This window comes from Taudactylus pleione, unplaced genomic scaffold (genome assembly GCF_031769625.1).
Source record: "Taudactylus pleione unplaced genomic scaffold, aTauple2 ptg000437l, whole genome shotgun sequence".
NCBI lineage: Eukaryota > Metazoa > Chordata > Amphibia > Anura > Myobatrachidae > Taudactylus > Taudactylus pleione.
This window is the reverse complement of record NW_028284839.1, coordinates 5,904,141-5,920,777: the sequence shown is the minus strand read 5'-3', so window position 1 is coordinate 5,920,777 and position 16,637 is coordinate 5,904,141. Positions and strand designations below refer to the sequence as shown.

At 46.6% G+C, this 16,637-nt stretch overlaps 1 protein-coding gene across 3 annotated transcripts in view; it reads left to right on the top strand.

Annotated features, from left to right (window-relative positions):
• The window catches only part of PLEKHG5 (pleckstrin homology and RhoGEF domain containing G5), a 419,500-nt gene that overhangs the window by 327,833 nt on the left and 75,030 nt on the right, over positions 1 to 16,637 (top strand). For all 3 annotated transcript variants that reach the window (XM_088447753.1, XM_088447755.1, XM_088447754.1), the window contains one exon: positions 9,045 to 9,208. In XM_088447753.1, coding sequence (XP_088303879.1) covers positions 9,045 to 9,208 — 164 coding nt within the window. The remainder of the gene's footprint in view (positions 1 to 9,044; positions 9,209 to 16,637) is intronic.

Here is a 16,637-nt window from a genome sequence, read left to right as displayed (position 1 = left end):
TGGGTCTGATCATGTTTTGGGGGCAGCTGACAAGTAAAAGGAAATTGGGGGGTGAATTGATAAAATCTGTTGTTATTTGATGTCGTTGTTTATAGTGTGAGAAACGCTTGGTGCATTGTTAGTGTTGTGGAGTTCCCTCCCAGGATGCATTTCTTTGAAGCTTTGCTGTGGTGCATGGAGGCTTTCCTATTGCTTTTGAAAGCGCTTCCTGTAGATATCCGCAGAAGACTATACTCACGTATGGTGGGCATTACTCACGTATGGTGGCAGTACTCTAGTTCATCAAGAAAGGGCTGCCATATTTTTCTGTTTGTCTCTCCAGTTATTAATGATGCAGCGAATTATAATGCTCCTATTATTTATTTGTTTTTCTGCAGTCTTTAGGCTCGTAAACATGGGCATAGATGGGGCAGCACAGACGGTGTAATGGTTAGCGTTACTGCCTCACAGCACTGAGGTCATGGGTTTGATTCCCACTATGGCCCTAACTGTGCGGAGTTTGTATATTCTCCCTGTGCTTGCGTGGGTTTCCTCCGGGTACTCCGGTTTCCTCCCACACTCCAAAAATATACTGGTAGGTTAATTGGCTCTCCTCAAAATTGACCATAGTGTGTATAGATTGTAAGCTCCACTGGGGCAGGGACAGATGTGAATGGTAAGATATTCTCTGTAAAGCGCTGCGGAATATGTGTGCGCTATATAAATAACTGGTAATAATAATAATAATAATAATAGATATAGCACATAAAAGTGTAGACTAGACCTTGTAATTTGTCCTGGCATTAAGAGAGCGTTCATTGCCATGTCTCAAAGCTCTCCTGCAGTACTAGCTAGTTAATGAGAGCTCACATAGAACTCCATTGGGGCCAGGCGCTAACGCTTGTGAACGCTACAGTCACGGTTGAACGTTTGGCAGGCGGTTTGTATTTGCATGTGCTGGCCCATTTGTTTGCTTAACTTTTTGGACAATTATTTCCACAGGGAATGATGCAGAAAGATTACTGTTTGCATGGTGTGTTATTTTGCTCTACGCATGCTCAGAAAGCAAGTGCACATATAAGCCCCAAATCATTTCCGTGTGCAACTGACATTTACTACTTCTTGCAACTGGAGGGGCAAAACACATGTATACTCCAGTTAGGAGAAATAGCTCTTCCATCCTTGTAGGGTAGGTGCAAATCCACACTGATGATAATGAGATGTGCACAGATTTACATATATGCAGAAATGTGCTTTTCTCTGCACTATTACCAGAATTTACATCCATTATTGCAGGCAAATGTGCACTAGTTGCATAGTGTGCAGAATAGACCGAAAGGGGGCGATTAAATGGTTAGCGGCCAAAACATTTCTGCTCGCCCCCTCCTGAGGAGGCGAGCACAAATGTGTGTTAAGTCCTGGTTTGGGAGCTCAGAGCCTGCAAGCGCACCCCCTCTCTTAAACCGCCCCTGAATGTACAATAAAGATTTAAAATGTACATTCATTTATACAAGCCCTTAAGCTAGGTACATACTAGACGACTTGCAAACGAAGCAACGTCGTCAACGATTTCACTTGAACTCCCGGACAAACGATCTAGTTCATACACACTGTGCAATCTAACAAACGACCAAACGATATATCGTGCATCTTTTGGTGGTTAAATCGTTAACCATATAATGTAACCATATGGCCTGGTCGTTCGGTAGTGCGTACACACTGCACGATCTGAGGGGAATCGTTAACGAGATTGACAGATCTTCCTGCATGTACAAAAGATCTGAAGATGCGCCGAACGATACGGTAGCTCGCATAGTGCATACACGCTTGACGATTTGAATGATTTGTCGCTCTATGATGCGTCGGAATCAGCCAAATCGTTCAAAATATCGTCTGGTGTGTATGGGCCTTTAGGGACAAGAAAGAAAATGGAAACTTAAGCCGCATACACACTAGACGATTTTTTGAACGCTATGAATGATATCGTTCAACGATATATCGTTCAGTGTGTATGCAGTGAACGACCATTAATGTGGGTCGTTTAAGATGCTCGCTGTCGTGCAAACATACAGGCCAATCTGACGATATCGTCAGAAAGTGCCTGTTCAGAGATGTGGCAGGATGACGTCGCTGAACGATATCGTTAACGATATAGTTCAGTGTGTACACCCAATATCTTTCACCGTATCTTTCACCACATCGTTTAGTGCAGTGGCCTCCAACCTGTAGCTCGCGTGCTACCGGTAGCTCGCGGTCTTAATTTTGGTAGCTCACCTAGCTGCAGTACTGCCGAGTCAACTAGGAGGAAGTGACCTCTGATGTTTGCTCCCCCCATAGAGTCGTCGCCATGGGTGGAGCCACAGCGAAGCACGTCAGGTAATTGGCGCAGCCTCTACAGCAATCACCTGACGTGCTTCCCCCTGGTTCTACCCACAGCATCTACGCTACGGCGGAGCGTGTGACTCCCGCCCAGCCCAGCCAGAAAATCACACTGCAGCCCTGCCAATATCTTTTGCTCCTCTACTGCACGTACCTCCAGTAATTAACAGTGAAATGCGCCTGTGCTTACATTTTATTTACAAACTACAACAATATCACTGTAATAATTAAATGCATTGTTATTTCCTGTGAAACATTTTTTTCATTTTCTTTAAATGACCTTCAATTGTTCAGGTTTTTTTTTCTACAATTTTAGTAGCTCTTCAGGAGGTTTCATTTCTCTAAAGTAGCTCACACCTCAATAAGGTCATCGACCACTGGTCTAGTGTGTATGCCCCTTAACAGTAGTAGCCTCTCTGCAGCACTAATAGTACTGTTTGTGTACAACAACATTGTTGCAACAAAGTAAACAATAGTTCTAGTTGAATTTTGCAAAGTTGTTTCACATTGAGGCCCATGCAGCTTTCAGTACAAGAATTTATATCTGCATTTTCTCCAGGACCTGCACTGTATTTTATGAAATGACTGTAGTAATCATTCCTGCTGGTACATAACCTGTACAAGTCTCTAGCACCTTCCATTTCCCCTGTTAACATGGAGATAATGTGAAATTATTCGCTGCCAGGGGGGTGAAATCTCTGAAAGGTGTCAGGACCTCATTCAGAGTCGGTCGAAGCGGCCGCACGGTCGTACGCCACTGATGTTCGCTATACTGTGCATGCGTAACGTCCGCAATGCGCGTGCGCAAACTAGCTATTACGATCAGAAATTTCTCTCTCCTTGAACACAGCCAGGTCGGTAGTTTGAGTGACAGATGGAGGCGTTTGTGGGTGGTAACAGGGGAAGGTGCTTGAAAACGGAGTGGAGATCCGAACGCAGGCGTGCCTAATTATGCGAACGGCGTTTTATGGGAGTGCATAATTAACAAAGTAGCGTCATGGCACATGTGACATGGGAGGTTTTTACACTGACATGATCGTAGAGCTTAAGAGAGGGTATGGTCAACCTTAAGCTCTACGACCAGTTCCGATGGTTCCCGATGGTCTCGATTAATCCTTATAATGCCCGGAGATGACGTGTAATGCGTACAAGAAGGGGGCGTATTTTTTTGTATTCCGGCCGCTTCCTCCCCTTGGTCGGCCAGCTACCGATCCGAACTTAGGGACGCAACTTGCGAGGGAATAATTTGCATATCCGGCCCCTTTTCCCGTACGACCGTGCGGCCGCTTCGACCGACTCTGAATGAGGTCCTCAGTCTCTGGCAGTTAACGCCTTGTTGGGAATTAAACTCAAGACCTCAGTGCTGTGAGGCAGTCATGCTAGCCATTACACCATCTGTGCTTCCCATCGTGTAATTTCAATTAACAAACCTACATCTCCCTGTGATGTTCCTGGCGAATTGGTAGCCGAGACAATAAACGTGATTTCAATGTAATAAAATAGCTGCCTCCACTGCCTGTGGCAGGTGCTCATTAAATTCTGGCTAAATTAAAAAAAAAAACTTTTTTTTATTGCTGTTGTGATTCATTTGAGCCAGTAGGGGGAGCTGCATGAACAATAATAAAAGTCTAGTTATAAATTAAGGTTTCTATTTATCTCAGTTATTCTCATGACTTTGTTTTATATTATTTATTGTGTAGAAAGCAGCATGCTGAGATTGCAGCTATATATTACACCTTTTTACCATGGAACAGTTCATGTTAACACTAGTGCAACTCCGTCTACTTGGTCTACCACTGGGCATTAGTTTTTCAGGCAGTACCAGGGGGTCAAAAACAAATTATTAGTAAAAAATGTTATTCTGGAGTGGCACTGCACATGCGTCAAGGTACTTTACCGTAGTCGCACGCTGCAAGTCTTTATTCGCTGTGTGATTGACAGGGAGCATTTGTGGGAGGAAAAGGGGAGTGTCTTGACCGTTTCGGGGGCATGTCACATCCTGCATCTGTGATCCCGTAGGCAGGAAACGTGGCTTCAACGCCTCAGTTACGCCGGCCATTCTGAGTGACCACAGACTCACTCAGGAAGTTTACCTTTGCATGATCTGCATCCAATGCTCCGTATGGGTGCGCAGTTGTGGACAGCTGGGATGCCTCATGTGGGCGTCTCAGTACAAGTCCCCGTATGCTGCTGCGTTAGCATATATTCACACATCCACAGCCGCAAAAATCTCAGCAGCGGTAGCAACTGTAATCAGGTCCTGTGTTCATTATTGTGATAAAAGATTGTCAGCTTTGTGTACCGTACCAGACATGATTCTCCTGTCCCTTCATTTCATCAGGTATTCGTGTCAGGTAGTAAATAAAGGTGATACGATTATTTACTTCATAATTTCCTGTTATCTTAATTATTGATTCATTTTGCAACAGCTTTTTTAATTATATTTTTTCAGCTGCGGGATTGTCAGTCCCTGACATTAGAGGTGTTATTGTGCTATTAATACCACCTCTAGGGAGTGTAACTGCGACAGGTAATGGCTGCCTTGCCTGTTTGCATGCTGGTTCTGAACACGGGTGGTTGTGGTTGTGTAGAAAACTGCCCATGGAGTGAAATTGTTTTTTCTTTTTGTACAGAAAGTTTTGTTCCATTATTTTCTTTTTGAGATTTTGCTTACCGCCCCCACCACCCTCCGCCTCATTCCATATCCTATTTCTGTTATCTGCCACCTAACATTAGGCAGATGATCTGATGCTGCATCTTCAGAACGCAGCAACGGATCAGAGAAGCCGGCAGAGGAGCGTCTATTTACACAGACCGCCTCCTGCGGCATTAGCACAAAGTCGCAGTGGCTGTGTAATAGCGTCCATCATTGATTGTTTACTACAGTACATAACAGAAGTAGTTCCGGTTCTTGTTGAAATGAAATACACCCATATATTATTAGAGCGACACATTACTGACTCACAGCCCTGTGTTCCATTCCTGGTCAAGGCAATGTCTGTGTAGAGTTTGTACATTCTCCCCATGTTTGCATGAGTTTCTTCCCACACTCCAAATACATACAGATCTGTCCACATACATCTTACCTCAGTGCACTACAAGTCGTTGGTGGTACAGATCGTACCGTGTGTATGCAGCTTAAGATGTATGTTAATACATCTGTAAGTTAATTTGGCTTTTGACAAAATAAAAAAATGAACCCTAGTGTGTACGTGTGTACATTTGGTAGGAAATATAGGCAGTAAGCAAAAATGGTGCATGGACTGATGATGACTGGAATATTCTCTGTAAAGGCTACGTACGTAATATATGTGCTGCTTAAATAACTTAATAAGTGACAACATATATTTATTACACAGTCTGTATAAGCTCACAGGGATGGTCTGTGGTTGCTGGGAGATGAGGAGTCTCCTCCCGCTTTCCTGGGCTCAAGAGCAGAAGCAGGAAGAGAAACACAGACAGTGACTGACTGAACCTGATGCCCTGCAGCACCGCTAGTGCCTAGATCCTAAGTTCCGCTTCTGGGTGGAGGGGGTCATGTAGTGGGAAGATGTTACAGTATCTGTGTCATCAGTGATTGTGTGCTAAGGGAAGGGTGCATGTCATTTATATTATTATCAAATTGTATATGATCTGGTAATTTCATACCTCCCAACATTCCAGACTTGTGAATAGGGACAGGGGCGTGGCTTGCACTCACTAAGCACTAGTCTGCTCTTTAGCCACCTCCCCTCCAAACCCAGTGTTCAGGGCTGCGCACACCAGACCAGTGGTGAGCGGGAGCGACTTTCCAACTGCCACCCCATGGGAGTTGGGACACACATCTGCGGTCAGAACCCACAAATTAGGACTGTCCTGTTCAAATTGGCACAGTTTGGATGTATGAGTCTTTTATATGTGCTTGTGAATTGGGGAGGTGGGCCTGATTCATTACAGATCGCATCTGCGATTATGCACACAGACCCACTGCGAAAATATGCTAGTAATCGCTATGCCGTCGCAGCCCAAAATAAGGACGCCCACATCCCCTTACTCATATACGTAATACCATGCAAATCTGCGAAACCATCTGTAACATTGAGGACCATGGGAGCCTTACGCACATTTACAACAGGTCTGACCTTACTCAGAATTTGCCAACCTCATCGCACGCAGTGATAGCTTAAGCTGTGTAGCTGCGTAAGCCATCGCAGTGACTAATTTATGCACGCCCCTGTAATGGCGTTCAAATGCACTGACACACCTGCGTTTCCCCAACCCCCCCTTCCCCCCCGTCAACACCCCCAAACGGTCACTTTCTGTCAATCACTCTGTGATGTGGTCACTGTGATCGCAGCGGAGCCTTCGTACACGCGCACTGTGATGCATGCGCAGTACGTAACAATCGGCCATCTGCGTGCGTAATCGCAATAGCGATCCTTACTTAATCAGGCCCTGTGACACGACTGTCATGCTAGGGTCATGGTCACATCCCATGCTGGGTGTGCATGGGCCTAATTCAGCAGTGCATGCTAGTTCGGGAATCTGTGCAGGCGCCAGACCCGTACTGCGCATGTGCAGAATGGATCTGCGAGCCCACACGGAGTCTGATGACAGTCTGCTGCCATATGTGGGCAGGGAGGGGGCAGCGATGCCCTCCGTTTCCTGAAACGGAGGCGCGTCGCCACTGTTGCGGGGGAGGGAAGAGGCCAGGATCTCTGTCGGCTGACGGAGATTTCCTGGCCTCTTACTCTAAACTGTGGCTGCCGGCTGCGGGACCCCATGGGTCACGCAGCCGGCCGATGGTCCGCAGAGTATCCGATGCTGTGTTGGAAAACGCAGCTTAGATAAGTAATGCACAGGAGGCGTGATGCCTCCTGCTGCATTACCATAATTGCATGGATCGCAATTGCAAAGCTGCCTGCGTGTATACATCATATGTCTATAGCCTGCGTGCATACATCATATATCTATAGCCTGCGTGCATACATCATATATCTATAGCCTGCGTGCATACATCATATATCTATAGCCTGCATGCATACATCATATCTATAGCCTGCATGCATACATCATATATCTATAGCCTGCATGCATACATCATATATCTATAGCCTGCATGCATACATCATGTATCTATAGCCTGCGTGCATACATAATGTATCTACAGCCTGCGTGCATACATCATGTATCTATAGCCTGCATGCATACATCATATATCTATAGCCTGCATGCATACACATATCTATAGCCTGCGTGCATACATCATATGTCTATAGCCTGCGTGCATACATCATATCTATAGCCTGCGTGCATACATCATGTATCTATAGCCTACGTGCATACATCATATATCTATAGCCTGCATGCATACATCATATATCTATAGCCTGTGTGCATACATCATGTATCTATAGCCTGCGTGCATACATCATGTATCTATAGCCTGCGTGCATACATCATGTATCTATAGCCTGCATACATACATCATATATATATAGCCTGCGTGCATACATCATATATCTATAGCCTGCATGCATACATCATATCTATAGCCTGGGTGCATACATCATATATCTATAGCCTGCGTGCATACATCATATATCTATAGCCTGCGTGCAGCTTTGCAAATTGCGATCCTTGCTGAATCAGGCCCCATATTCCTTGGTGGTGTACTTAGGATGCACATACACCCCTGCATTGCTGTGTGCTGTGTACACCTGTGGCAGGTACTTTTGGTGGCACCAGTTCATCCCTGATCTATTGTGCAGTGTAGCGATGAGCTCGACAAACCTGCAGCCATTAGAATTGTGCCACCTAAATTGGACATTTGGTGGGGTATGTGCAATGGGCCTGATTCAGAGCTGAACGCTCTGATCAGAGCGCTCGCTCTGAATCAGGGCCCTCCTACCTGTTTTAGGAGCGTCCTCATGGACGCTCGCATAGCTGTGGGTTACCACACACAGCTTATGTGAGCGTTCATGATGATGGTCGCCATCGGGCTTGTGACGGAGACCTTGCGGTAGGGTCTCGCTGCCGCAAGCCCTGGAGTGATTTTGGCTCTATCAGAGCCAAAATCACTCCCACTGACATCACTAGTGATGTCAGTGGGGCCGGACTCAGACGGTAGGCGTTCCCATGGGAACGCCTCCGTCTGGCAGGCACGCCCCCGGCACGCCCACCAAAGGGGGCGTGCTGTCAATCAACATCGACAGCACGCCCCCTTTGGTGCGAGACCCGGAGCGATGGAGAGCCCGTCGCTCGCCGGGTCTTGCGCATGCGCACGACGGAGCTCCCTCCGTTGTGCGCAGTGGGGGAACATCGACCCGCTTGCGAGCGTACTGCCGCTCACGAGCGGGTCTGAATGACCCCCTATGTCTTGATCTAACAATTCACTATATTGCTTTAATATTATCAAATGACATAGGAATGGATATAAATGGATATTTAAATATATTGTAACTATTAATGGGAAATATGTACTCCAAGGATACATCAGTAATGCTACTTGTAGGTTCAGCCATTGAAGCGCCATTGGCTCCACATTTATTTTGATCTTAATGTTTTATTTAATACCACGACATGTGAACCTCCTATTTGCCGTTGTATAGGTTGTCAATCTTAAAGAACAGTCACTATTGACACCAGCAAAATGTCAGCCTATTGTTAAGTAAACAAAGTTATTTATCGCTTCTGTTTTTTTGCAGCTAGACCAGGGGATGAGCTGAAAGTGGAACAGGCTGTGAAGGACTTCAGATCTCTAAGCTTGCCCATCATGAGGAACACTGGCGCAGCTTCAGCGTATATCTTCTCCTCTCCGAACGAGCGGCCTGACCAGCCACCATTTAGGAGAGAGAGCTCTGACATCTTGGTACGTTACTTTCAAATGATTGAAAATTTCGCTCTTGATTGAAACCCACAGAACATATGTGTATGTTACATGCTTCTATGTGATATGTAATCATTGTCTCATCACCGGTCCCTTCCTCCATGACATATGTATTTCATATGTAGCAACCAGTGCTCACTCCTGTGCCCATGTGTATTAAATACAAGTTCTGTTCATGCCAATATTCATGCCACTTTTCTGCATTCTCCCTTGTATGGATTTCTCTAGTGTGTCACAACTTGACAATTCTGCTCTTTTTTTGGAAGACAGGACAGGACATTGTGATTGGAAATGGAAATTAAGGAATGAACGTTAATACTGTATTTCTTACTGTAATGAGCATTAAGGTACATTGGAGGTCTTTATGGGCTAAAGCAGTTTAAGCATGGTTGCCGGCTTAGGGCCCGATTCAGAGACGTGCGCATGACGTATTTTCAGGCAGAAAAGATGCAAAAAGACTCCTGACATTAGCAGAGTTGCAGGTACCTAACAGCTCACTGGCGCCACATGGCGCATTGAGGCTAGAGGTATGATGTATGAGGGCTCATATTTTAAGATTGACAGGGACACTACGTTCGGATGAGCTTATTCCAGTAGCAGTATCATCGCGATTATCTGTACTAGTACAAGGTTGTACCACTTGTCTGTTGACAAAATAAACAATTGTATGTGATTGTTGTAGGACTTTGCCCTCTCTCTCTCTCTCTCTCTCTCTCTCTCTCTGTGTATTTTCTTGGACACTTCATCTGGTCTACATGGAGTAGGGACAGGCAGAATTCAGCACTTTTAATGTCAGATGACATCTCCGGCCAGGGGCGTTTCTAGAGAGGACGGGGCCCGTGTGCAGTCTCCGACACGGGCCCCCTCCTCTCTGTCCGGCTGCCTGGCAGCGCACTGAGCTGTGCGTGGCCAGCGCCGGAGTTATAGACTCTGGGCACTAGAGTGCGCCCAGAGTCTATAGAGTATGCGCTGGTCTCCGGGAAAATGTCCACGGCGGCCATTTTCCCTGTACTGCACATGCAGCGCCAGACCCTCGCGCCAACGTGGGACTCCGGAGAGGTAAGTAATACTATGGGTGCTGGGTGTGCGGTGCAGGGCCCCCCTGGACTCAGGGGCCCGTGTACCCCGCATACAATGCACTCATTATAGATACGCCCCTGTCTTCGGCTTATGCTCAGTTAGCATGAAGGGAAAGGGGGGAGGGATTCAGCAACTGCTGGGCTGTCTATGTACCCACTTACTATAAACTGACATTTAACAAACACAGGGTCTCATTCAGACCCGGTCGCAAGCGCCGATGCGCTCGCAACCGGGTCAATGGTTAGCCCTGCGCACGCGCAGCGGCCACACTGCGCGTGCGCAAGCCCCGCAGCAAGAGAGAAACTCTCTCGCTCCAGAGCTCTCTACAAAAGGGGTGGCTGTCTATGTTGATCGACAGCTCGCCCCGTTTTGTAGGCGGGCCTGGGGGGTGGTTTCCAAGCCGGAGGCGTTCCTTAAGGAACTCCTACCGTTTTGTGGGCGGCCGCACTCACATCATCAGTGATGTCAGTGGGGAGTTTCCTGCTCGAGCAGAGCAGGAAGCTCCCTGGGGCTTGCGGTTGCCGAGACCCAACCTTAGGGTCTCATCGCAAGCCCCGATGGTCGCAATGGTGTTCACCATCGCGACCATCAACCTGGTCGGTCGCTAAGCTGTTTGTGGTAACCTACAGCTTAGCTAGCGACCAAGAGGCCGCACTACAAAAAAGGAAGCGGCCGCCCTCATTCAGAACGAACCTCAGAATGAAGGCCACAGTCCCCAGAATGAGGGCCACAGTCTTTTAAATGATATTTAGAAGTTGATTGATTGCTTTGGGCAGCTTCTCCAAGGCTTGATCCATCTCCCCCAGGGTTTTTTTTTATCATTAATCGTATTTACAATGCGATCTAGGTACAATATTAGCCCATGATCGCAATGCAGAATATTATACAGCACCCGCAGGGACAGGGGCTCCGAAAAGAGCCTGTCCCTGCCATGCTCTCCGAGTGCTGCTGGGGCTGCTGCGAATGCGTGGTTCCGATGACCGTATATGCACAGCGCCCATTTCCAGGGAGGGTAACGGGGGGGGAACCCTCTGCCGTCTGAATCCGCGATGTGTAGCCCATAGGCTACAATGGGCTAACGCCATCTTCAGGCGGTAGCTGTGGGGGTCAATCTCTGCGTCACATCCCTCAGAGAAACCTATGAGGGATGCGGCTGCCGGCGGGACTGGAGGGATTGCAGCGGGTATCAGAGATATCTGCTGCGGTCCCTCTGTGATACATTTGGGGGAACTTAATATTTGCGATTAACCCCTGAATACGTGTGTTTTCATGACTGAATCCACAAATATACAATGATAAACCGGCCCCCCAGTGTCTTCTCCCACCAGCGCTGTTAGGACAGGACTGTTCCCTCCTGTCAGGACCATCCCCTGCCAAACCCGCTGGGGGGCTTGCTGCAGGTGCTGACAGGAGGAAAAAGCATCATAACCCAATTTGATGAGGCATAATGTATAAACTCCCCATCGCCTGATGAGTGCTCCCTCCTAACAGTGCAGGGTAAACCATCAGCCATAATCATAATGAAATAACGACACAGAGACTTGTATAAGGGGAGAGGAAGGTCAGTTTTATTTATTTTGAAACTAATTAAACTATTTAATATATAACTGAACTAATAGAAGAAAGAAAGTCAGACACAGTATGGTGGTGCAGAAAGAACGGCCCCACAATACAAGATCACCAACTGCATACTCACATCGATCTTCTAATGGGAGGCGAGCAGCCAGCCCATTACCAGGCCCAAGGTATCCACCCCCCACCCCATTGACATGACGTGAGGCCCACCTGGTTAGGGGGTTGCCGCTGACCCTAGTAGGGTAACATCAGCCTAAGCCATGTATTGGAAGGGAGAGCACCTCAAGCTCCAAAGACAGATGGCAACTGGTACTGTTCTTTCCCGCCACAAGAAAAGCAGATACCAAACAACTCAATGAATAAGGGAGGGAGGGCGGGAAACAGCCAACCAGAGAAATTTCTATGAAATGGCTGCCAAGCAGCAACTCTGGAATTGCACTGAAAAACCCACCCCTACCCAATCCTATAGGCTAACCAAACCTAACCCCACCCCCTGCCCAATCCTATAGGCTAACCAAACCTAACCCACCCCACAACACTACCTCTTTAATCAACTAGCCCCTTCTTGTCCAGAGGCCGACACCCACAGGCTCGGGTGTTTAATTACCTCCTTGCATATGAAATGCACTCCGTCCTACATATTGTCTGACTAGAACATAATCATGGCAGATAAGCAGTACTAGTTTCTGAATGGTTTTATATATATATATATATATGTATATATATATATATATATATATATGTATATATATATATATATATATAGATATATATATCACAATACCTATAATGAGCTAAACTAGTAAGATTGTACTAAAAAAATTTCAATAAATTTCAATACATTAAATACAACTCTTTTTAGTATAGGTTACTACCCCAAGTTAAGACCTTTGCCAACACAGGACCGAAAAATTCTATGGATTGGGGGCAGGGCAGGCAACAGAAATGATAGGACTCGGTACACCCATATTTTTTAGGGGCCTCCCATCCCCGGGTCCCTGGCAGGTACAGGCCAGTCTTCACACAATAATAATGTCCCATAACTGTCTCCCCACCACAATTATAATTATGTCCCATAAATGCCCTCCTCCTCCCAAAATTATAATTATTTTCCACAATTGCCCCCCTCCTAACACAATTATGTCCTATAACTGCCCCCCTCCAACAGTTCTAAATATGTCTAATCTCGGCCTCCCTCCTCCATCAATTATGTCTGATAATTGCCCCCTCCTCAAACAATTGTCCCATAATTGCTCTTCCTCCTCATACAACTATCTCCCCCTGCATAAAGGATCCATTTAAATTCAGACCTCAGATGTATGGGGGCGGCAATCTCCTCCTACTGTGCTGTCCCCTCCACGTCTTCCTCTACCAATGCATTTGTTACCTCCGATTGGTGGATAGCTTCAGCCATTCACCAGTCAGTTTACTGTGCATAGATACGCCCATAACAGTAATTGGTGGATGGCCAGCGTCATCCACCAATCAGTGTACAGACACTGTACACACTGTGACAGCAGCATGGCTTGGAGGGGCGTCACGTCACTGACGGCGGCCGCGGCTTCCCAGCCACTCTGGACTGATTGTGTCCGGGCAGTATCTCCAGTGACCACAAGCTGCGGCCCTGCTGCTCCCCGCTGGACAAACCCCGGGCCGCTACCCGCGTTGCTGCTGCAGTGATCAGCAGGGGCCCTGTACATACCTGCACCCTGCTGATCACTGCAGCAGCAGCGCAGGAAGCAGTTACACTCTGGGGCCCCCTAGGACCTCGGAGCCCGGGAAACAGTTGTGACCCTTGCCCCCCCCTGTCGCTGGGCCTGATTGGGGGTCTTAAGGTAATAGTTCAATAACGCCTTAGTTCTCCTGTTAAGTCTTACAGTGTTTTCTTTCTTATTGTTTCCACAGTTATACCCTCACACCAGAGTTCACCCAAAAAATGCAATCATAAGTGTCTGTATACTTGATTCATAATTGTTTTTTGTTTAGATTTGCGTTCGGATACACCCCTCCCAAATCTAAATTTCTCTGCACATTTTACATCTGCCTCCCCTCCCGCAGTACAGAATGAATTCGCCAAGGTGCAAAGCTACGTGTCTTTTTGCTTTGTTCCCAACTCACAATCAGACTTAATCGCTCATGAATCGTGCATGAATCGGGCACATTAATTCGGAAACGATCAGCGATGCACGCTCCCGCTGGTCGTTTCCAACATCAATCATCGGCCAAACATGCTGGACAACCTGACGATAACGTCATGTTCAGCACGGTAGGGGATGATTGTGCGAATGTTCAGTGTAGGCACAGCACAGACTGTGAAACGACTGCACGATTACAATGCCGTAATCGTTCAGTCATTTCAAAGTCTGCTAGTGGATGTGCACCACTACAGTAGTTTCTAGTGTCACATTGTCTTCACCCCCTAATTCTCCCTAACTCTTATTGATTATTTAGGAAGGGCCCGTCTGGCGCAAAACGTCTATGCTACAGTGAGGGCCAAGGCTAAATGAGGCCAAGGGGTACATTTACTAAAGATTGTTTTTTGTTGGCTGTATTTTGAACAAGCCTGATACCGTTGCCTCTTTCAATCCAGCCTTTGAACCCACATTAATCAGTATATCCACAAATATATTTTGTACTAAACACCCTTAAAAGGGATAAATACCAAAATCACTAAACATACATACCTGAAAACCGTCCCGATTTTAACGGGACAGCCGGGAACCGTCCTGCAGTCCCACCCGTGGGCAGCAGTGTGCCGCAGAGGGGAGTGGGGGTGCTCACCACTTAATAGATGCCGTGTGCATATGCATCTAAACAGTGTGGGCGGTGAGTCTGGGGGGAAACCCAGCTGCTCGGGGAGCACTGGGCCCCGCCCCAAGAGTGACGGAAACTGGGGCGTGACACAAGACCACGCCCCCTTTTTGGACACGTGTCAAATGTCCCTCCTTCTTTCTCCCCTATAATGCGAGGTATGCATGATGTATCGTCTTATCATTATTAGATGGTAGAGTATATATTTAGGATGTACTTCGGAGCTCTTTTTGTTCTTGTTAGAGAAACCTTGTACATAGTCCCCAAATCTGGGTAAATTTTCTTTTATCATCTGTTTTTATTTGAGTTGCTGCTATTAGGTAGAACATAACAGCCTCCACCTACTGAGTGGTTTACTTAGCTTAAGTCACAAAGTGTTTAATGTGCTTGTTGATTAGTGTTCCAAGGACTCTGTAGTTAGGCAGCTTATTCTAACAAATACATTACCAGAGTTTGTCTTTCATCATAACAAACATATAGAGCGCCCGGCAGTGTCCAGTAGCCGACATATAGCCTGTACATTAAGCTGTACAAAAGTGTCAACAAGCCACAACTGCGTCAGATGAAGGGATGTGTTCTGCTGTAGAAGTTTTATTCCAAAACAGCCAAAGTAGACAATATGTTGGGGGCTTAACCATGAATTTTGGGCAGATCCTAATGCTCAGATCTAACGGCTGTATCCCTAGGGCAGCCCCATAACATGGCGGCAGTATGCCCTGTGCCACTGCCGCCCCTACCCCATGAGCTTATGCTATCATAAAGTCTCTCCAAGGGGTTGGGTGGGTGGGGTCACCATCACCGGGAAAGTATGGCACTGCCCGGACGCTCGGAGCAGCTGTACAGACTGCAGGGTGCATGCTTGGAGCGTCCGAGTGGCACTGCAGCAGCGATTCTTACTGCATGGTGCCTCTCCAGGGACCCTGCAGGCCAGGTGCAGGGACCGTGGGGTAGTGACGATGCCGCCCACAGGGAACTGCGCCCTGTGCATTGGCTTTGCTCGCACACCCCTAGTTGCGTCCCTGCCCTAGAGGCTCAAGTAGGGAACCGATGATTGAATCCAATAGCAGATTTCAGTTATCCACCATTATATTTTGTTGCAGCACATTCAACATCTGAGTAAAGGCCCCCATACATCTAAGATGTATTGGGCCAATTCCCTGATTCCCAAACGTCGGGGGTCGGTGTATCGGTGGAATCCAACATGTTGGATTTCACTAATTTGCCGACCACAATCAAAATATGATCATGATCAGAAAATCAGCGATTCTTAACATGAAGACTCTCACCGATTCCCCAATAGATCGGCGATCATCAATCGGCGGCGATCAGCACTTCCGACCAGTGGATCGGCGGTTCTGTTCGGATCGGGAAATCGGTGAAGCGGCCGTCTGATGTATGGGGCCTTTAATCCTAATATAACATTGATCGTGATTGAAAATTTTTCAGGGCCACACACTCTGAACTTTAGGGCCAGTGTGATTTTTGTTGTCAAATTGCTTGTACACCTATGTAGCATTAAATGTCATCCAAAGGATTTGATAACTAAACCACAAAACACTTTGGAACCATAACTGACTACCCTGTCATGCAAATATTGTAATAGAATAACCCGCCATAATGCAATTTACTAATTATATGCCAGTTAGAGTGCGTACTCATAATCCTGCTTTATAAAACTAATAGATACCGTATGATTAACCAAAACTAGGAATAATATATCTGGTTTCCTTATATTTTATCAATTAATATCCTTGGCCTGTAGCATATACTAAAGTAGCTAAAAAGAAATGAATTTGAGAGGGACAGCATGTTCTATTAAGTATGTTTCCCAAAAGTGGGCAACCTCTTTAAGGACTATTGCTGGTTTCAGTAGATGTTGCTAGTTACAGCCAAAAAACAGTTTATTTTTTTAATGATAATTTGGCCATAGGGGGCACTGTTTCAT